Source organism: Schistocerca gregaria, chromosome 6 (genome assembly GCF_023897955.1).
Source record: "Schistocerca gregaria isolate iqSchGreg1 chromosome 6, iqSchGreg1.2, whole genome shotgun sequence".
NCBI lineage: Eukaryota > Metazoa > Arthropoda > Insecta > Orthoptera > Acrididae > Schistocerca > Schistocerca gregaria.
This window is the reverse complement of record NC_064925.1, coordinates 521,313,224-521,336,493: the sequence shown is the minus strand read 5'-3', so window position 1 is coordinate 521,336,493 and position 23,270 is coordinate 521,313,224. Positions and strand designations below refer to the sequence as shown.

General features: G+C 40.0%; 1 protein-coding gene across 1 annotated transcript in view; it reads right to left on the bottom strand.

Annotated features, from left to right (window-relative positions):
- The window catches only part of LOC126278002 (medium-chain acyl-CoA ligase ACSF2, mitochondrial-like), a 272,719-nt gene that overhangs the window by 16,041 nt on the left and 233,408 nt on the right, over positions 1-23,270 (bottom strand). Inside the window, exon 10 of the mRNA XM_049977692.1 lies at positions 9,132-9,280. Within this exon, the coding sequence (XP_049833649.1) occupies positions 9,132-9,280 (149 nt within the window). The remainder of the gene's footprint in view (positions 1-9,131; positions 9,281-23,270) is intronic.

The window sequence follows — 23,270 nt, the reverse complement described above, 5'->3', positions numbered from 1 at the left end:
ATTTGTTTGTTAAGCGATCAGATGATGGTTTTAATTGCTCCTTGAGAACAGTTTTGACCATTCTTAACTTACTATGCAATTATTTTCTGGGGATGAAAAGCATTACATATGAACGTAATCTCCAAACTACAAAAAATGGCCATAAGACTAACTGCGAAAAACGGGAATTGGTGTCATCGTAAAGATCTGTTCAAAACACTGGGAATTTTAGCTAAACCATGTGAGTACATTTAGAAGTCAGTAACGTACATCAAAGATAACACTTTTAACTACTGTACAGACAGCTCCGTCTGTGACCATGGAACACGACCTGTGCAGCATTTACATTTAGCAAGTAACTGTACACACAAAATTCATAGAAGTATTTTATGTTAAGGAACAGAAAATGTACAATAAACTGCAGAAGGAATTTAAAAAGCTTACTAAAACAAACTTTTTTTTAAATGTCAGTTGAAAAGTACCTGTGAAGCTGTACATTCTAAACGGTGAAGGAATGTTGTAAGAGGTCCATGATTAAGGAATTTGTTGTTAGCGCACTCGAGCAGATGTAATTTCGATGGATTGCTCACGCGCTGCCTGCGATATGTATATGTAAGCTATAAGAGAATCTCAGACCAAAGAGCAGTGTTGTACGCAGTAGGAGCAGTTGTAGTAGTTGTTGCTAGGGAGCAGTCTGGTGTATCGTGTTGGCTGGGCCGGTCGTGGTGGAGCGATGGCGGAGCCTAAGCGTTATAGTATAAGGTAAATGCAGCGTCGCGTATATGTAGTATTGCTACATCAAGTCCCATGTAAATGTTTCTAAAAAGTCTCTTAATAATAATCTTTCTTATAAAAAGTAACTTTTGACAATCACTCATCTCAATTTAAAGAATTTACTAACTTCCCCAATCCATGGTCATCCCGATTATTGCAAAGAAAATCAGTTGTTCTTTTTATACATGACAAATCTATCGGCCAGCATTGCAATGGGCTGTGCCAGCAAAAAAAATTCTTATAGGAGCAGATATATAAGCGTTATCCGGCGACTTAATTGAGGTAAGAATTTTCATTTCTTTATTCAGAATGATCTTTCAGGGCCGTGGCGCAGCGCTGCTGACGTCCAAAATTTACCAGTTTAAATTCACAGTCAATTACTGAAAGGTTATAAGTGAGCCACATTTTTTTTGAGAGATTAGTCACATTTTATTTTTGATAGGTTACGCAATTTAATTGAGAGGTTAGTCACATTGTATTATTGGTAGGTTACGAAATTTTACTGTTGGGAGATTTTGGAGTGTATCTGTTGGAAGGTTACGCTGACTGTGAATGAAATAAATAATTATATTGTTTTTACTGTTGGGAGGTTACGGAATATTTTATTTTGTGAGGAGGTTACAGTAAATGTAAATATTATTCATATTATTTATTTTGTGGGGAGGTTACAGTTTTCGACAACCGGTCAGTATCATATTTTTGTGAATGTATGAGAAGTAGTCAGTTATATATCTGCTCTTATCTACCTAATATTAAAAGTACTTAACATCTGGCGCAACGCATGTACTAACTTGTCACACTTTCTTTCACAGATCATCGGCAATTTATTGCTCTTTATTGTTGTATTGGTTCCATTTTGCTCTGTCTGTTTCATTTTGTGCTTAACTTTAAGTTGAGAAAATGCCGCGAAAAACTGTTAACAGTACATCGCGATCCGTAATGAGTGAAAAAGCCGAGTTGTATAATTTGACTGATAATACTAGCGACTCTCAGTGTCTTAATGATAATCCTCCAGTTTCAGACAATCAGTGCGTACCAACCACCAGAAATGATTCTAATCTAAATGATGAGCAAACAAATTCAATTGTGTCAACTGTAAATTTAACGACAATTGATGACGCGGCACTTTCCGTTACAATGAACGCTGTCCAGTTTGACACGCCTGATTTGCAAAATTTACGTAGCGAACAGATAATTGTTTCTAACGAAGGTGAACAATATACACAAAACACGTCAGATTTATTTGATTCCGCTGTAGTGGCCAACAGTGCACATCCGATTAGCGAACCTTTTCGTGAATCAGACAATGACCAAATGGTTATTTAAAACGTGTCACATGCAGCTACACTATCACACATCATAGGAAATAGAGTCGCTACTTTTGGCATGGATCAAGTTAATGAAAATCTCAAACAACAAATTAATGAATCGAACAAACAACTTAATGAAAAACTAGACAACAATTCCAAAGAGTCGAATGAAAAACAAGACAACAATTATAAACAACTTAATGAAAAACTAGACAACAATTCCAAACAAGTTAGTGAACAGATTACAGCCGTTGACGTGCAATGTCATGATACTAAAGAACAATTACGTGAGGAAATTAAGGCTTGTGCTAGGAACAGTAGTGAAGAAATTAGATCTGTGGTACAAGAATTAAGTAATACACATGCAGCCACAACTAAATTACTTAGAGATGAAATTAGTGCAGTCGCTAAACAATGTTCTGAAAACGCAACACAGTTACGCGACGAGTTTAAATTAATGTCATTAGAACCTTCACGCTCATTGTATGCGAAAGTAGACACGAAATTTGACCAACAGAACAGCCAAATTGACGAACGTTTTAATCACCATCTACAAAACAGTGACACGCGTTACCGTAAATTTATACAGGAACAGAATAAAGTAAAGAAACAAGTCATGGAAACAATTACGGCACAGAGACAGGAAGATAAGCGTAAATTGTTTACGAAAGCAAAAACATATGTAGACAACAACATTGCTGCAGTATCAGACGAAATCAATACTATTAAACAGTTGAACACTGAATTGTATGATGATCTCCGATCTTAAAACACACACACACACACACACACACACACACACACACATTAGACTTTCAGACAATGACCAACAGACTTGAAAAGTGGAACTAATACAGGATCCCGATGCCATCAAAGCAGACGTTAAGAAATTGAACAAAACCACACGTAAAATACAAAAACAAAAACAAATTAATGCTTGTGACACTAAAAACGACGATCACGTAAAAGCACTGACTGAAAAATTTGATGAATTGGCCAGTCGTATTGACGTTATCGAAAATAACAATGACACTAAATCAGACGATACATCACCAATTTCATTCAATCAAACACCCAAATTCCAAAATTTACAGCAGACAATCAGTGAGATGAGTTCGTCCAATAATATATTGCGTAGAAAAGTGTCGTCTTTACAGCAAGAAGTGACGGAGATAAAAAATGTCTCAGCCTGTAACACGACACAGCATATGCCACTCCGAACATTTCTCACACTCACACAGCCAGTATAATTTAGGTAATTTACAGAGAGTACGTGACTTAGATTCCGAACAGTCACAGACAAACAGATTATCATACAATCCTGAACCCGCTCAGACATACAGAGACGATAATTTTGATTATAAGCAATTTTTATCCGTGAGAAAATTAAAGTTATTTAATAATGACAGAATACAGGTTCACCCTTTGGACTGGATACAACAATTTGCTTTTGAATTTTCACCGGCATTGCCTGTAATGCAGAAACTAAAATTTATTTGCAGCGCGTGAGAGACCTCAGGGGATTCATTACACTTCAATGAATATGTGCCGTAGCGTGCACAGGGCCCCGAGCCGTAGTAGTGCTATTTCATCTTTAGTTTTCTGCACTACTGCCTTCCCTTTTACTATCCTTTATATCTATCAAAACAACTCTTCAACTTTCGATCTATCTAGGATTAAGAATGAGTAAAGAAAACCTGATACGACAAGTTTATCTAAAAGTGACAGTTTTCATTAGACGCTTCAGAAATGAGAGCATAATTTGAATAACAGACAAAATTTTAATCAACAGTATCGTCAAAATTATCAGCAACAGGAAACACATTTGGCAACAATAGAGGATTTTCCCCGCAACAGCATCAAAGCCAGCCTGTTAGCATACCTAACCAACAATGTCGTTTGCAAGGTCAACCAAGCTTTAATGTTTCGCCGCCTACACGTATAGCGTCGGCCACACCAAATAGTAATGCACAGCAACAAGGAAATCACTACGTACAGAAGACACATCATTTCAATTCCTATCGCAACGCGCCGTATAGCAATGTCTATCATGATAGACGTAAAAGTAATGAGCACAATTTTCAGCGTAACAGTCGTTCTTACCAGCAGCAGAATCATCCGCAATAACAGATTATCATGAATGAACCAGACAGTCGGTATCATCCCGAACCTAATACGTCAGGAAGAAATAACATAACAGTACAGCATCCTCCCGCAAATAACAGCACGTCAGAAAGAATTTAACTAGATACAGTACAGATTGAATCTTCCAGCTTTTCACGACATCCGAGACACTCTTTTGCATGAGAAACCAGTTATTCAAAAAACCATTTCCCACCCTGTCATTGAAGTAAAGATTGGATCATCCACATTTTCAGCAGTAATCGATTCTGGATCACCTATGTCAGTTATAAATGAAGAAACGTTTAACGAATGTAACAAAGAGAATATTTATCCTACGTTACCATTAGGCAAAACTAAAGTAGAAGGTGAAGTAACTGGTAAAGGAGTAGATGTAACATCACAGACACACTTATCGTTTTGTATTGCAGGTCATACGTTCCACTCAAATTTTTGGATTGTTCCCTTATTGACAACACGTTATTTTAGGTACGAATTTTTTGGTACAACACGATGCAATTATTGACTTTCAAAATTCCTATTTAATGTTAAAGGATCAAAATGTACAACTGGCATTACAATTTCAGCACTCTTTATCTGTAGAAGAACAAACAATTAATCGGACAGAGGTCATTTCTGCATCACGTAACATAAACTGTCATTCCACACTGTTCACACATACGTATGTTCACAACTACAATACACCAGACGAAGCCAACTATGACGTTATGCAAATGATTTCTGATAAAGTTAAACAGCATGACACATTTAACATAAAGTTAAACAGAACAGTGCAAATACAGACGACGAACGTACACAGCTACGCAAAATTCTTTTACAGCAAGCTCCAGTTTTTAACAACATCCCTAGTACTATATCCGGTTTTATATATGAATTTCAAGTTAAACAGCATGACACATTTAAAGTCAAATATTATTCTATTCCGAATATCCGAACACAAAATATTGTAGCAGACGCACTATGCCGTTCTCTCAGCAACAATCAGCAAGACATCGCAACCAACTTCTGCCAAGCAAATTTTAGCGTCATGTATATTTAACAAGTTGCATTTGAAAATTTTATTTCGGCATCATTACGAGACACAGCACAAGAGCAGAGCAAAGACAACATGTGGAAAGAAATTAAACACCTTTGGGAAGATAGGAATAATGTTACCATCAGAAACCATTACACTGTGCGCAATAACATTCTGTTTCGCTGCTCTCACCCTGACCGCAACAATTGGTTACTATGCATTCCTGACGAACTGGTTAACAAATTAATTTGGTATACTCATTTAAGTTACGCACATTATGGATCCAGAAAATGTTTACTTATACTCAGACACAACTGTTATTTTGCGAACATGGAGAAACGTATTCGACGAGCTTTAGCGTCATGTAAAATCTGCCAGAAAGCTAAATCAGACACGACTTCAGATATTCCTCCGCTACATCCCATTGTACCCGTTAAATTGAGACATGGGCGCTTTAGATCATTTTTGGTCCGATTCCCAGATCTAATAGAGGTTGTTACATCTTTGTCGCTGTTGAACTCACTTCGAAATTTGTTGCCTTCACTCCGTTACGCAAAGCTACTGCTAAAACTATTTCGAATGCATTTGTAAAAGATTTTTTATTTCATATAGGGCATGTATTGAAAGTAATTTACGACAATGGACCACAATTTTGGTCTGCGATATGGACCCGTATGTTACGAGCTACAAACATTTCTCCGATCTATATATCCAAGTATTACGCTTCTGCGAACCCTTGGTAAACTATGTAGAATATACTGCCGTAAAAAACATATTGATTGGGATTCACACATACTCTCATTCCAGGATGTAATTAACTCCTACCAAATGAATCTACTATGCTATCTCCGACTATTATATTGAAAAATGTTGAACCACCTAACAAAATTAAAGAATTAGTATCTTTTCCTACATCTCGTCGACTACGTCACCATGAAATAATTGACATTGCGCTCAGCAACAATGTTTGCATAACACAGAGTGGGGATATTGTAAAACAACTCTGAAACAAGTAAATAATAATGAAGTATCGGTCATTTTATAAAACTTTCACACTAAAATATTTCCTTTCTACTGGAAACCTCCCAACAAAGCTCTTCTTTCTGAGCTCAGCTTCTCACCTATTACATAAGGGTCTTGACTCAATTTTTGGGTAAGCAAACGGAAAGGTGAAGGTCATCGTTCTGGTACTGATGTCGACTTTTAGTGTGTGCAGAGAATAGTGTTGAGAAACGAATGAGCAGCGTCGTAGTGCTAGCTAACTGCACTATGAAATATTGTGTGTATATTGCGTGTAGTGTGTGTGAGACAACTGATCTTGTGAAATGAATGAATAGTGTGGTTCTAGTTTTCTACATTAGGAAATAAATTCTTTGGAAGAGGTTTCGACAAAAGAGTATTGTACACTAGAGAGAAATCAATTGAGATTGCTCTGTTTCAAAGAGACTGACTTCGTATTTGGTGGGGAGGGGGGAGGGGGGTTTGGAGGGTGTAATCTACATCCAGCCATTTCGATTTACGTTTTCAGTAGTTTCCCTAAATTACTTCACGCAAATGCCGGGTGGTACGAACAATAAGACCACGCATATTCTTGCCCCCACCCTTGTCAAACTAGACCCGTCAATCCCTAAATGTATAAACATCTGAATTACGTTTTTTTCCCTAAACTGCAAAACCGCGAAATGTCCAGTACTCTGGCAAAAATGGTCCTTGGATGAATAAAACTACTGCTATGATGACCGGCGTTGTCGTGTGGTATTCAACAGGTTCATAAAACGTTTGATCCCGATTTCTCGAAAACACTTAAGAAGCACAATTTACCAGAGCACTATTTTCCTCCCTTTCTGCCAATCAATTATCGATGGCAAACAGTATATTTACAGCTAATCGATTGTTTATAGGCTATTTTCCGGCTGTTTGTTCAACACAACACAAATTTTTGGCAATAGAAGTTGATTCTCATGTAACATAACATACACCACCTGCTACAAGATAAATTGCTTGAAATTATCTCTCTCTGTTCATATTAATTTCTTTACTAATGTTTGCTTTATCAGCTTCCTTCGTGTGATTAAAGTTTCCACATGTAGTTTCCCTTTTAGAAATTATCCCCAGCGCTATCGAAATTCGCTGGAAATCAGAATCACTCATATTCACAGTGATGTAACACGTTTTGTGATGGGTAGCTCCAAGATCTAAATACACAGGACCCGATGTGAGAGCACTGCTCAACTTACTTTACGACAATTTCTATAAAACAAGAGCTCTGAAGCAACTGATAGTCGAGAATCCATGTACGACGTCAATACACCACGATAGAGTACTTTTTCAACGAAAATATGATACTTGATGATTCTGACATCAATATAAATGTATCGAAAATTTGCGAAATACTTTGTTTTGGTAAAATTCGAGTCCAGAGTTGTAACTAGAATGGTGGATTTGAGAATCTGCTGATTGGAATTCGAGAAATAACGGACACATGTAGATATGAACGCGAATGTTGTGACCGTGAGTCGTGTTGTCGCGATTCCACTGCAAGCTAGCCTGGCCTCTAGCCATGCCGATTGCACAGGTCAGCCTAACTTCCAGGTGGAGCGAGTAAGTTAGCAATTCGAATGGCGTCGTACAAAGGTCGCCAGCATAATGGGAACTGTGTTGCATGTCAGCAGGCACGTGGAACAAAAAGCGAACAGTTTCATATCACTGCACTAACCAGGATATAAAACAGGTTCTGTGGCGTATGGGGCCGTTGAAGCTCTGGTTCACCACAGCTCACATGCTGTGAAGCACAGACCAGTCCGCCGCTCGCTCCCGATGAGTTCAACACAGAATCAGCAGCCCACTGATAACGCAAGATATCACCATAGAGCAGTGCCTACACTGGGAAGAAAATACAGGATGGGTCAAAATGAATTTCACAGATTTTGGAAATATATAGAAATTTATTGAGATAACTTTCAGAATCAATAGATGTGTTATTTCTTAGCTAACAAACTTAAGTTTTATTCGCCTAATGCATCAGTATCCCATTCTGCCACCAGGAGCTCCAGAGCAGTGCACAGTTAAAGTGGGTACGGATTGGTGCGGATTGTGCTCGCTCTCCGGACTTGACAACTTGGAATTTTTTTCTCTGGGGTTTAATTAAAGATCGTGTGTATTTTCTCGCTTACCAAACAAAAACAACCAAAAAAACCGAACCTAAACTGCAATTTCACGAGTAATGTCGAATTTTCTGCAACGAGTGTGGGAAGAAATTGATAACCTATGGGATGTTTACTGCATCGCAGATGATAGTCACATGGGACAAAAATGACACTCCACAATTTTTTGGGAAACTTGACGTTGTTTGCTACACCACATCTACCTATTCTTAAAGTTATCTCAATAAATTTCTATATCATTCCAAAATTGTGAAGTCCGTTTTGACTCAGCAATAGAGTTCACCGATTTGGGCTTAGTCCCTAAATGGATCTGCTGAAGGCTGGGACTGTTTATAGAATGATCACAGCAGAGTGGAATATTTATGTTATGGAATATATCAGTGGGGCACAGATATTTTTTTGTTATTTCTTTAGCTGTACTTGTTGTGTCTGGGAGCTGGACACTGTTTGTTGGTGCTAGGGCCTGTTCAGACAGGCATATCAGCGGCGTCTCATGCGCTGTTGACAACGTATAGTAGTCACAGTAACCACATTGACTAGTGCCAATGTGAAGTTATGACAATGAAATATGAGCAAAACTCGTGACCTTTTTGATGTGTTCTTCCCATATAAGTCGTCTCCAGGACACGGTACATCGCAAGCTGTGGTCTCAGTGCAGAAAGTCATCTTGCAGGTAACACAGCAGCACAAGTACGTAACATGCCGCCGTTTCAAAGTGCTTGTCGATGGTGGAGATGCGGTGCTTACCCTGTGCGGAGCCAGCGCTCGCGGTAGTAGAGTCTGCGCGTGCTCTCCTCATCCGACCAGTATCGCGCTACGGTGACGTAGCCACGCACACACAGCTCGCCCACCGTCCCCATGGGAACAACTTTGCGCTGCTCGTCCACCACCTTCACCTGGAACTGACAGCCTAAAGACACAAACTGTCTCCCAGCAGAGTCTGTAAAGAAACTCGTTCTCTACTTAAAAAAAAACCTTTTTAAATAATAAAACATAACCGATACAAGGAATCTGTTAGTCATGAACGAGAAAAAATTGGTAATTCAGTACAATTATTATATAGATACGATAAATCACTTTAACGTGGGCCAAATGACCAATTAAAGTCAATATAATTCCAGTAAACCTGCAAAAGTAAAACAAGTTATTGTAGGGGCCTACATAGACATCGCGCATCTGCTAGATGCCCACGGAATACGTAATTTTGTTTTGAAGCTGACAGCCAATGGGAAAATAGGTGCAGTTTTCAAGCAGTAATGGCGGACAGCATCAGCTGGTAATATACGTAATTTTATGGTAGCTAATTTTACTACACAAAAAATAAAATATGTACTCCCTCCAAAAGAAGTTACAAACAATCATTAAAATAAAATTATAATGAGCAGCAAAATGTCTGAGAAGAATTTTGAAAGAAAAATATTAACTGAACTTTATTTTGGCGGGTTTTCAACACTGTCAACAAGACGAAATAATGGATAGAATATTTATTGGGACTAAACAAAGTTGAGATATTGTGACAGTATTTTTAAAATAGTTCATTTAACTGCAATTGTCTTTAATTTGGAAATGAGGGCGTAATAATTTTCTTTTAATGTCTTAACTGTTGCTGTAGGCAGTGCAATGACGTCAGCGGTGGTCCGCGCGGACGATGTGTGAAGTAAATCCTGGTTCGTGGCGTGAAGATAATGATGGATCCTCCTGTTTCATTAATATTCCAGTTACGGCGGTGGTCAACGTCTCCGTTGTTGTCGAATCAGCTGGCAGCACTGGCGGGATGATAATAGTTCCAGTGTGTGCGTTGTCGTTACGCGCGCGACGTTTTATTATTAAAACTTTATTAATCACGCGGTGCGGGTAGGTCGGAGTTATGCAACGTCTTTAGCATTTAATTATTTACCCGGTTAATGCCAATACTTCGTACAGTTCTTTCACCGCGTTGCCACAGGAAAACAGTCACATGTGTTTTTCGCTATAACAGTCCGTTAAACATCAGTTCAATAACGTCGTCGTCTTTAAGACAGTTTGGACGATATAATAAATGTTTCTTGATCAAATCACAGCACTGTTCTTTTACTTAACATTTTGGTTTTTGGTCTTTAAGACAGTTTGGACGATATAATAAATGTTTCTTGATCAAATCACAGCACTATTCTTTTACTTAACATTTTGGTTTGGTCCACTTTCACGCAATTCTAACAGTTAGTGTCTCCACACGACAATGGTGTCTGGTTCATGGCTAATTGTCACAAGTTCACACAGTTTGTAAAATCGTCACCGCAAACACTAGATATACTTTTCAGGTTTTACTGTTCACTTAATAATGCACGATCTCCTGTTAACACAGCGGACGCACTGTAATTAATTGTTCTTCCGCGTATCACCGTCTTTCACGCCGAACTACTTACGTTTTCCCACCCGCGAACCGGCCGCGTGTCACAACAATTCGCACGCATTCTATCGATAGTCGTTCGCTCTCTCTCTCTGAAACAGTACTTCTCCAAGCCTAACCAAAGATTTACAAAGCATATAGAACCATACTTCCCCCCAAGAACCATGGACCTTGCCGTTGGTGGGGAGGCTTGCGTGCCTAAGCGATACAGATAGCCGTACCGTAGGTGCAACCACAACGGAGGGGTATCTGTTGAGAGGCCAGACATACGTGTGGTTCCTGAAGAGGGGCAGCGCAGCCTTTTCAGTAGTTGCAGGGGCAACAGTCTGGATGACTGACTGATCTGGCCTTGTAACATTAACCAAAACGGCCTTGCTATGCTGGTACTGCGAACGGCTGAAAGCAAGGGGAAACTACAGCCGTAATTTTTCCCGAGGGCATGCAGCTTTACTGTATGATTAAATGATGATGGCGTCCTCTAGGGTAAAATATTCCGGAGGTAAAAAAGTCCCCCATTAGGATCTCCGGGCGGGGACTACTCAAGAGAACGTAGTTATCAGGAAAAAGAAAACTGGCGTTCTACGGATCGGAGCGTGGAATGTCAGATCCCTTAATCGAGCAGGTAGGCTAGAAAATTTAAAAAGGGAAATGGATAGGTTATAGTTAGATATAGTGGGAATTAGTGAAGTTCGGTGACAGGAGGAACAAGACTTCTGGTCAGGTGACTACAGCGTTATAAACACAAAATCAAATAGGGGTAATGTAGGAAAACGTTTAATAATGAATAGGAAAATTGGAATGCGGGTAACCTACTACAAACAGCATAGTGAACGCATTATTGTGGCCAAGATAGATACGAAGCCCACACCTACTACAGTAGTACAAGTTTATATGCCAACTAGCTGTGCAAATGATGAAGAAATTGATGAAATGTATGATGAGATAAAAGAAATTATTCAGGTAGTGAAGGGAGACGCAAATTTAATAGTCATGGGTGACTTGAATTTGTCAGTAGGAAAAGGGAGAGAAGGAAGCATTGGTGAATATGGATTGGGGGGGCAGAAATGAAAGAGGAAGCCGCCTGGTAGAATTTTGCACAGAGCATAACTTAATCATAGCTAATACTTGGTTCAAGAATCATAAAAGAAGGTCGTATACATGGAAGAATCCTGGAGATACTAAAAGGTATCAGATAGATTACATAATGGTAAGACAGAGATTTAGGAATCAAGTTTTAAATTGTAAGACATTTCCAGGGGCAGATGAGGACTCTGACCACAATCTATTGTTTATGAACTGTAGATTAAAACTGAAGAAACTACAAAAAGGTGCTAAATTAAGGAGATGGGACCAGGATAGACTGAAAGAACCAGAGGTTGTAGAGTGTTTCAGGGAGAGCATAAGGGAACAATTGACAGGAATGGGGGAAAGAAATACAGTAGAAGATGAATGGGTAGCTTTGAGGGATGAAGTAGTGAAGGCAGCAGACGACAAAGTAGGTAAAAAGACGAGGGCTAATAGAAATCCTTGGGTAACAGAAGAAATATTGAATTTAATTGATAAAAGGAGAAAATATAAAAACGCAGTAACGAAGCAGGCAAAAAGGAATACAAACGTCTCAAAAATGAGATCGACAGGAAGTGCAAAATGGCTAAGCAGGAATGGCTAGAGGACAAATGTGAGGGAGTAGACAACATTCCATTAGAACTACTGACGGCCTTGGGAGAGCCAGTCCTGACAAAACTCTACCATCTGGTGAGTAAGATGTATGAGACTGGCGAAATACCCTCAGACTTCAGGAAGAATATAATAATTCCAATCCCAAAGACAGCAGGTGTTGACAGATGTGAAAATTACCGAACTATCAGTTTAATAAGTCACAGCTGCAAAATACTAACGCGAATTCTTTACAGACGAATGGAAAAACTGGTAGAAGCGGACTTCGGGGAAGATCAGTTTGGATTCCGTAGAAATGTTGGAACACGTGAGGCAATACTAACCTTACGACTTATCTTAGAAGAAAGATTAAGAAAAGGCAAACCTACGTTTCTAGCATTTGTAGACTTAGAGAAAGCTTTTGACAATGTTAACTGGAATACTCTCTTTCAAATTCTAAAGGTGTCAGGGGTAAAATACAGGGAGGGTAAGGCTATTTACAATTTGTACAGAAAGCAGATGGCAGTTATAAGAGTCGAGGGGCATGAAAGGGAAGCAGTGGTTGGGAAGGGAGTGAGACAGGGTTGTAGCCTCTTCCCGATGTTATTCAATCTGTATATTGAACAAGCAGTAAAGGAAACAAAAGAAAAATTCGGTGTAGGTATTAAAATTCATGGAGAAGAAATAAAAACTTTGAGGTTCGCCGATGACATTGTAATTCTGTCAGAGACAGCAAAGGACTTGGAAGAGCAGTTGAACGGAATGGACAGTGTCTTGAAAGGAGGATATAAGATGAATATCAACAAAAACAAAACGAGGATAATGGAATGCAGTCAAATTAAATTGGGTGATGCTGAGGGTGGGAGAGCCAGTCCTGACAAAACTCTACCATCTGGTGAGTAAGATGTATGAGACTGGCGAAATACCCTCAGACTTCAGGAAGAATATAATAATTCCAATCCCAAAGACAGCAGGTGTTGACAGATGTGAAAATTACCGAACTATCAGTTTAATAAGTCACAGCTGCAAAATACTAACGCGAATTCTTTACAGACGAATGGAAAAACTGGTAGAAGCGGACTTCGGGGAAGATCAGTTTGGATTCCGTAGAAATGTTGGAACACGTGAGGCAATACTAACCTTACGACTTATCTTAGAAGAAAGATTAAGAAAAGGCAAACCTACGTTTCTAGCATTTGTAGACTTAGAGAAAGCTTTTGACAATGTTAACTGGAATACTCTCTTTCAAATTCTAAAGGTGTCAGGGGTAAAATACAGGGAGGGTAAGGCTATTTACAATTTGTACAGAAAGCAGATGGCAGTTATAAGAGTCGAGGGGCATGAAAGGGAAGCAGTGGTTGGGAAGGGAGTGAGACAGGGTTGTAGCCTCTTCCCGATGTTATTCAATCTGTATATTGAACAAGCAGTAAAGGAAACAAAAGAAAAATTCGGTGTAGGTATTAAAATTCATGGAGAAGAAATAAAAACTTTGAGGTTCGCCGATGACATTGTAATTCTGTCAGAGACAGCAAAGGACTTGGAAGAGCAGTTGAACGGAATGGACAGTGTCTTGAAAGGAGGATATAAGATGAATATCAACAAAAACAAAACGAGGATAATGGAATGCAGTCAAATTAAATTGGGTGATGCTGAGGGTGGGAGAGCCAGTCCTGACAAAACTCTACCATCTGGTGAGTAAGATGTATGAGACTGGCGAAATACCCTCAGACTTCAGGAAGAATATAATAATTCCAATCCCAAAGACAGCAGGTGTTGACAGATGTGAAAATTACCGAACTATCAGTTTAATAAGTCACAGCTGCAAAATACTAACGCGAATTCTTTACAGACGAATGGAAAAACTGGTAGAAGCGGACTTCGGGGAAGATCAGTTTGGATTCCGTAGAAATGTTGGAACACGTGAGGCAATACTAACCTTACGACTTATCTTAGAAGAAAGATTAAGAAAAGGCAAACCTACGTTTCTAGCATTTGTAGACTTAGAGAAAGCTTTTGACAATGTTAACTGGAATACTCTCTTTCAAATTCTAAAGGTGGCAGGGGTAAAATACAGGGAGGGTAAGGCTATTTACAATTTGTACAGAAAGCAGATGGCAGTTATAAGAGTCGAGGGGCATGAAAGGGAAGCAGTGGTTGGGAAGGGAGTGAGACAGGGTTGTAGCCTCTCCCCGATGTTATTCAATCTGTATATTGAACAAGCAGTAAAGGAAACAAAAGAAAAATTCGGTGTAGGTATTAAAATTCATGGAGAAGAAATAAAAACTTTGAGGTTCGCCGATGACATTGTAATTCTGTCAGAGACAGCAAAGGACTTGGAAGAGCAGTTGAACGGAATGGACAGTGTCTTGAAAGGAGGATATAAGATGAATATCAACAAAAACAAAACGAGGATAATGGAATGCAGTCAAATTAAATTGGGTGATGCTGAGGGAATTAGATTAGGAAATGAGACACTCAAAGTAGTAAAGGAGTTTTGCTATTTAGGGAGTAAAATAACTGATTATACTCGAAGTAGAGAGGATATAAAATGTAGACTGGCAATGGCAAGGAAATCGTTTCTGAAGAAGAGAAATTTATTAACATCGAGTATAGATTTAAGTGTCAGGAAGTCGTTTCTGAAAGTATTTGTATGGAGTGTAGCCATGTATGGAAGTGAAACATGGACGATAACTAGTTTGGACAAGAAGAGAATAGAAGCTTTCGAAATGTGGTGCTACAGAAGAATGCTGAAGATTAGATGGGTAGATCACATAACTAATGAGGAGGTATTGAATAAGATTGGAGAGAAGAGGAGTTTGTGGCACAACTTGACCAGAAGAAGGGACCGGTTGGTAGGACAGGTTTTGAGGCATCAAGTGATCACAAATTTAGCATTGGAGGGCAGTGTGGAGGGTAAAAATCGTAGAGGGAGACCAAGAGATGAGTACACTGAGCAGATTCAGAAGAATGTAGGTTGCAGTAAGTACTGGGAGATGAAGAAGCTTGCACAGGATAGAGTAGCATGGAGAGCTGCATCAAACCAGTCTCAGGACTGAAGACCACAACAACAACATAGAACCAGAACATTCATATTCGTACAATATAAAACAGTAGCAAAATGAATGAAGAAACAATGTGACGTATTAACAAATAAAGAACAGTTGAAATAAATGATGCATAAGTACTATGACAAGGTAATGAACAAGAGAAAAATAGTATCGACTTTTGGGGAAAGCAATGTCTTTACAAGTCCAAGAGTGTTGCTTCATCTTATGTACGAGGTCCGATTGATCGCGAAATGGAAACCACAGGAAAAATCCGATGAAACTTTGCACCAATGTGTTAGACAGTGTTTATAGTATGCCCGTCCATCGCTTCACGTCGATCTCTTCAGTTCTGAGCACGTAAAGACGCCTAAAAAATATTGTCTTCTGCCAAGTATGAGAGATTTCGCCTGATTTCATGCAGCCCACACAACTTAACTGTCAATGCATGTTCTTCTTTATGAAAATTCTCGGACTCACACTGCAGGGGCAATGACAGGAATCGTTAGCGCTAGAATTTCACCCGGAACAAGTCCCGCCCGCTCATCCCTCCGGAACAAGCCCCGCCCATTCACCCCCGGTTTTCCCGGTCTTTGTTCGGCGCCTGGGCATCGTTTCAGTTGACCCACGTGGTTTACCGTGTTCGGATGCACTTGGAGTTGTTACATTAATGTCTTGCTAGGTCTTAAATGTTACCAGATAGTTAAAAGACACGTTACCAAAAACGTGCACAATTGGCGTCAGCTGTGCCAGGTACTTCGACAGCAAACATAAAAGAAAACAATTTAGCACTGAATTCTTTAAATGCGAGAACTCAGACAGTATGTGTGAAACAAGCACTAGTGTTCACTATACTTCCAAAGGGCATCAAAATTACTTTGTTCATGCTAGATCGATCCAAGGTGTTTTAGCATGTTATTCAGTGAATAGTTTTGCTGACAAGTTTTAGGGGTGGAAGAAGAACTAGCACAGCTTGAAGAATGTTTTACATCCGTGAAACACTGGAGCATTTATTCCCTCCATACGTGCTCTGTGACAAACATACACATCATCATTATTATTTTTAAAAAATGGTTGAAATTATATTTAAGAAATTAATAAATCTTTTGGTTAAAAACAGACAGGACAAAGAATAACGACAGATTATTTTCCTGAGACTTTTGCAACAGCATATAGGACACTAATCACACAGAAACAGTCACAATTCTTTATAACATCGTTTATAACACGCAGGTATGGTATTGGAAGAGTTTACAAGTTAAAAAATTCACCCATTACCCATGCAAATACTAACGAAATAAGTCATATAAGCAAACATCTTATTGCTTTCATTAGGCATTTCTACTTTACGGCATTCTTATATTCTTTAATTTTCGTGAGCTACTATGAGCACCTACATAAACTAAACGTCTTTGACTTATTTCTATATAACGTTGATTTTAGGCAACGGAGTTATTCGACTGCATCCGTGGATTTACTCCCGACATGACAGATTCAAAACCATTGTTTTCGCATTGTATGTTTGCTCTGCTGTTTTCCTCAAATAAACGTATTATAATAAGTGAATTAGTTAATGAAAACTTGTCCTTATTGCCCTTAAATAACATCACGTTATTTTTGTTTCCTCTTGCTGGCGATGCTTTCAATTCTCTGTCAATATTTTCATTTCTTTAATAATGCACGTTCATATTATATTACAATCCAGCAAAACTTAAATTTCTTATCGTCTTCCAGTTTGGGGAGCTGGCAGCTGTTTAGGGGAGGGCCTTACACTGTGGATAGGCATGGAGGGGTGTGAATGGGCGGGACTTGTTCTGGGTGAAATCCTAGCGCTAAGGGCACGTGGCAATGACGATGCTCCTTCAGTGGGAAGTGTTTGATCGTCTAACAGGCAGCCCGGACTTGCCGCCCTCTGATTCTCATTTCAGCTCACACGAATCGCTGGCTATGAAGACAGAATTTTAGCACAGGAGAGAACCTGCAGATCAGGGTATAGAACTAGCAGGAAGTACTGGCGGCTGCCTTCTATGACGAGGTTAGTACAGCGCCACGACGACTGTGTAGTGAAGTAGCAGGAAGGTGTAGCTAACTGCTGCAAGTAAAACACTTTTGATTTTCACAGTGATTTAAATTTCGCGATCAATCGGACTTGACATTCCGAATAGCCTTCGTATGATACACGGAGGCGTGGATCCAGGGTTCGGTTTGGGAAAAGGGGGCGGGAGGGGTGGTCAGAGTTTTCGACTGTCTCCTCCACATCAGCGCTACTGACAGCCATGTAAAACTACAAGGTAAGTAACCTGCAAGTATTTACATTAATTACAATTCTTCTTGTTCGTACACTCTTATATCAAGACATTTCCTGTATCCTTGTAAAAATGGTTTACGGTGGATCAAAACAAAAACAACAACAACAACTACTACTACTACAACCACAGTTATTGTTATTGAAATAAATGGTTGTAGCACCGTTATAAGTTGCACTGAGAAGTATCTTTTTTTATTTCTTGATGGTGATTAATGTCGGACACCTGTGTGTATTTTCAAACCATCCATATCGTGTGACAAAACAAGAGATAGCCTATGTACCAAAACTGCCCCTGCAGTGATGCTCAAAGCAGCACTGTGGTCGACGACTCAACGACAGTAAATAGACCACATAGAATAGACGTTAGAGTTGCCTTTTGAGGTCTATCCACTGTTGTTGAGTCGGCCACAGCGCCGCTTTGAGCATCACTGCATGGGCAGTTTTGGTACATAGGCTATCACTTGTATTGTCACACGATATGGATGGTTTGAAAATAGACACAGGTATCCGACATTAATCACCGTCAAGAAATAAAAAAAGATACTTCTCAATGCAACTTATAACGGTGCTACAACCATTTATTTTAGTTATAAAACGAAGTACGGACCAATTTTTCATCTACAGCAAGCTCCAAGTTCGTATTACTATTATTATTATTACGTATTCATTATAAATTATCGTGCTGTGATTTGCGTTCGTCAAAGTCGTTGACTGTTAAGGCAACGGCACTTTCACTGGTGGTACAGGCATGAAATTCCCAAATTATTATCACCGTCATTATTTCTGGTGCCTTACTAGAAGGTAGGGGATAAAGCAAACTATAATGATGTACAGAGAGACTAAAATTAATCAAGGCTAATGTAGCTTATAACAGAACAAATCACACTACTGTATTCACCCACAGGGGAAGTGTGAATTCATTCATTCATTCATGCATCGTATTCCATATATCCCATCAAGAAGTAAAACATGCAGGGATGTGGAAGGAGTCGAGGTACACATTAACGAAAGATAAGCATTTCATAAAAACTTAATGTGTACAGTGTACAAACAATGAACTACTACTACTACTACTACTACTACTACTACTATTGCTACTACTATTACTAGATGGATTATTGCTAACTGAGCTTATGGCATCTGAATTTAACATTGTAAGCTAGAAGATAAGCTGCTACTCTGAAAAATGCTCCTGCCTCCTCAACTAAACTAAATAAATGCTGTTTATCTCCTAGAGACGAGAATCAATACTTATCCTGCGAGTTTTCTTACAAGATAGATTAAGGAAAGGCAAACCTATATTTATAGCATTTGTAGACTTACATAAAGTTTTTGAAAATGTCGAAATTCTGAAGCTAGCACAGGTAAAATACAGGGAGCAAAATGCTATTTGCAGCTTGTAAAAAGACACCAGATAAAAGTCACAACAGTCGTGGGGCATGAAAGAGAAGCAGTGATTGAGAAGGGAGTGAGACAGGGTTATAGTCTATCCCTGATGTTATTCGATTTGTACACTGAGCTAGCAGTAAAGTAAACCAAAGAAAAATTTAGAGTAGGAATTAAAGTCCGGGAGGGGGGGGGGGGGGGAAATAAAAACTTTGAGGTTTGAGATGACATGCTAATTCTATCGGAGACAGTAAAGGACTTGAAGTGCAGTTGAACGGAATGGACAGCATCTTGGAAGAAGGATATAAGATGAACATCAACTAAAGCAAATCAAGGGTAGTGGAATGTAGTCGAATTAAATCAGGTCATGCTGAGGTAATTAGATTAGGAAACGTGGCACTTACAATAGATTATGAGTTTTGCTGTTTGGGAAGTAAAACAACTGATGATGTCCAAAGTAGAAAGAATCTAAAAGGTCACTGTCAAGAAAGGCGTTTCCGAATAAGAGAAATTTGTTAACGTCGAATATAGATTTAAGTGTTAGGAAGTCTTTCCTGAAAGTGTTTGTCTGGCATGTAGCCATGGATGGAAGTGAAACATGAACGATAAAAAGTTGAAACAAGAAGAGACTAGAAGCTTTTGATACGTGGTGCTACAGAAGATTAGGTTGGTAGATCGCGCAACTAATGAGGAGGTACTGAATAGAACTGGGGAGAAAAGAAATTTGTGGCACAGCCTGTCTAGAAGAAGGGAACGATTGATAGGACAGGTTCTGAGACGTCAAGGGATCACCAGTTTAGTGTCGAAGAGAAGTGTGTGTGTGTGGGGGGGGGGGGGGGGGGGGAGGGGGGAGAGGGATAAAAATTTTAGAGGGAGACAAAGGGATGAATACAGTAAGCAGACGCAGAAGGATGTAAGTTATTCAGAGATCAAGAGGCTCGCACAGGTGAGAGTAGCATGGAGAGTTGCATCAAACTAGTCTTCAGACTGAAGGCGACAGCAACGCCAATGAGCTTAACAGCGATTTGACTGGGCAGGTATTTCTGAAATAAAATAGTTACTAACATCTGTAAATAAAGAGATCTGTTTACATGACTGTGACTTGATTGTAGAACCTTGTTTTACAGCAATGAACTGGGATATCACCAGTACTGTAATGTTCTTTCAAGGGATTCCATGACAGCCATTTGGCATCCTTGTGTACGCGTCCATTTTTCTGTACTACTATCATGTCTTATTCATGAAGTGTCAATGCCTATCTTACCAACCGTCCTGATGGATCCTTTAGGCATATCAGCCAGTGTAAAATTGTAGCCATCTACAACAGTGAATGGTATACCATATAAATATGTCACCACTTACAGATTGCTCAAATAGCTGTAAGGCATTCTTTCTCATTTATACTGTCTTTTCAGGCTCGGAGAGTATTCTGGAGATGTAAGTAATCATCCTCTGAGCGCCTTGCACGGGATGCACGAGTACTGCACCTATTTCATAACCACTAGCATCTGTGTAAGAGTTCATCTCTGCATTCCCATCCAAAGTCACCAGGGATGGAGAGGACGTGTGTTTTTACTGCTTCTCGCACCGCAAAAATTTTATGTCTCCCCTTGGAACAGTTCCTGCAGCATCCATGCCTTGCAACTGAAATTTCTTCTGAAAGTCTGTAATAGGAGGATTTAGGTGAATTTTTATGACCTGGACACGCTTCAGAACTGTTGTCGTGCGGATTACAAGCACTTAAAATGACTTTGTAAAAACAATAATGTCCTCTAGACAGCAAAGACAGGTAACAATGGCAACTATTCGTCAATGTCAGTACTCGGTGAAGCCAGGACATATCGTTAGCCGGAAAGTAGATATCTCTGGTGTGTAATCGGCAATTGTAGTACAGTATGGATCGCAATTGAGGGTAATGAGCCGACCTCCCTGGACTGTTTCAGCTGCCCGTATGCACACATTCTTAGGGGTGCGAGCCGGCCGTTGTGGCCGAGCGGTTCTAGGCGCTTAAGTCCGGAACCGCGCTGCTGCTACGGTCGCAGGTTCGAATCCTGCTTCGGGCATTGATGTGTGTGATGTCTTTAGGTTAGTTAGGTTTAAGTAGTTCTAAGTCTAGGGGACTGATGACCTCCGATGTTAAGTCCCATAGTCCTCAGAGCCTTAGGGGTGCGACTGTTCATGGTAGTTGGTGACAAAGAGCTGTACTTGTGTATTTGTGATGATTATGATCGTCACTGGCATATAGATTTCATTTGTGAGGCTGAGCATTTTTTGTCACTCGACTAGAGCTTCACAGTTTAACTGAACATCCTGACTGTTGACTAGAGCTCCTCTCATTCATGATGGTGGGATAAATGTGTCGCAAATGATAGGCAGTTACCCAGAATAATCTTTATTGCATTAAGTTGTTAGAGCAGTTTCGTCAGTGGAGCTCCATCTCCCAAAGTCTATGACCACTAGAGACACCTGAAAAGAAGTGCCATCCAAGGATAATATTATAGCTCAATTCTAGTATAACAACGAATCTGAATGGTCGTGTGCAGACATTGTTCATTGTTGTTGTTGTTGTTGTTGTGGTCTTCAGTCCTGAGACTGGTTTGATGCAGCTCTCCATGCTACTCTATCCTGTGCAAGCTTCTTCATCTCCCAGTACCTACTGCAACCTACATCCTTCTGAATCTGCTTAGTGTATTCATCTCTTGGTCTCCCTCTACGATTTTTACCCTCCACGCTGCCCTCCAGTACTAAATTGGTGATCCCTTGATGCCTCAGAACATGTCCTACCAACCGATCCCTTCTTCTGGTCAAGTTGTGGCACAAACTTCTCTTCTCCCCAATCCTATTGTTAATTATTCTTCCAAAAGAGTTGCTATTGACTGGTGTATTCTTCATGTGCAGCATTCAGCACAGTGACCATCGAATTTCGCATTTTTTGGCCACGATAAGCATCCAACTGCACAAAAAAATCATACTTCTGAACTGACATGTTAGTGTCCAACAAACTTCGATAATGGCATCAGTATAATTTCCCAACATCTCCGAAACTACTCTTGGAGGTTTGTCATCTGTGGCTGCCTTGTCTTCACAAATGAGTACCTTGTCATATCCCGATTTCTGTAGCCGGGCGAGCGGCGTAATGGTCATCGAAAACTCTACTTCTTTCCTTACAGCAGCGTAGGACCTGCCTAAGACGTTCACATTTGAAATATACCGACATGTTGTTCTTCACTCCCCAAATGCTCGTTTACCTACGCAGCGATCGAATTGTTGAGACAGCCGGCTTTATTTCTGTTGACAAGAACTTTAGATGTCGTCTAATGGTTGCGAAATTCTCAGTGTTGATTTGCCTTGTAGAGATGCGTACCACTGATTAACGGACCACTTTTTGAATTGGCGATGCTACTTACTCCTTGCTAGGTTTACCATTCAGTAGGCCTATTTCCAGCTGTCTGGCTGTGACAATAATATACGAGACAAGACTTCATACACTACTGGCCATTAAAATTGCTACACCACGAACATGGCGTGCTACAGACGCGAAATTTAACCGACAGGAAGAAGATGCTGTGATGTACAAACGATTAGCTTTTGAGAGCATTCACACAAGGTTGGCGCCGGTGGCGACACCTACAGCGTGCTGACATGAGGAATGTTTCGAACCAATTTCTCATACACAAACAGCAGTTTTCCGACGTTGCCTGGTGAAACGTTGTTGTGATGCCTCGTGTAAGGAGGAGAAATGCCTACCGTCACGTTTCCGACTTTGATAAAGGTCGGATTGTGGCCCATCCCGATCGCGGTTTATCGTATCGCGACATTGCTGCTCGCGTTGGTCGAGATCCAATGACTGCTAGCAGAATACGGAATCGGTGGGTTCAGGAGGGTAATAGGGAATGCCGTGCTGGATCCCAACGGCCTCGTACAACTAGCACTCCAGATGACAGGCATCTTATCCGCATGGCTGTAACGGATCGTGCAGCCACGTCTCGGCACCTGAGTCAACAAATGGGACGTTTGCAAGACAACAACCATCTGCACGAACAGTTCGACGACGTTTATAGCAGAATGGACTATCAGCTCGTAGACCATGGCTGCAGTTACCC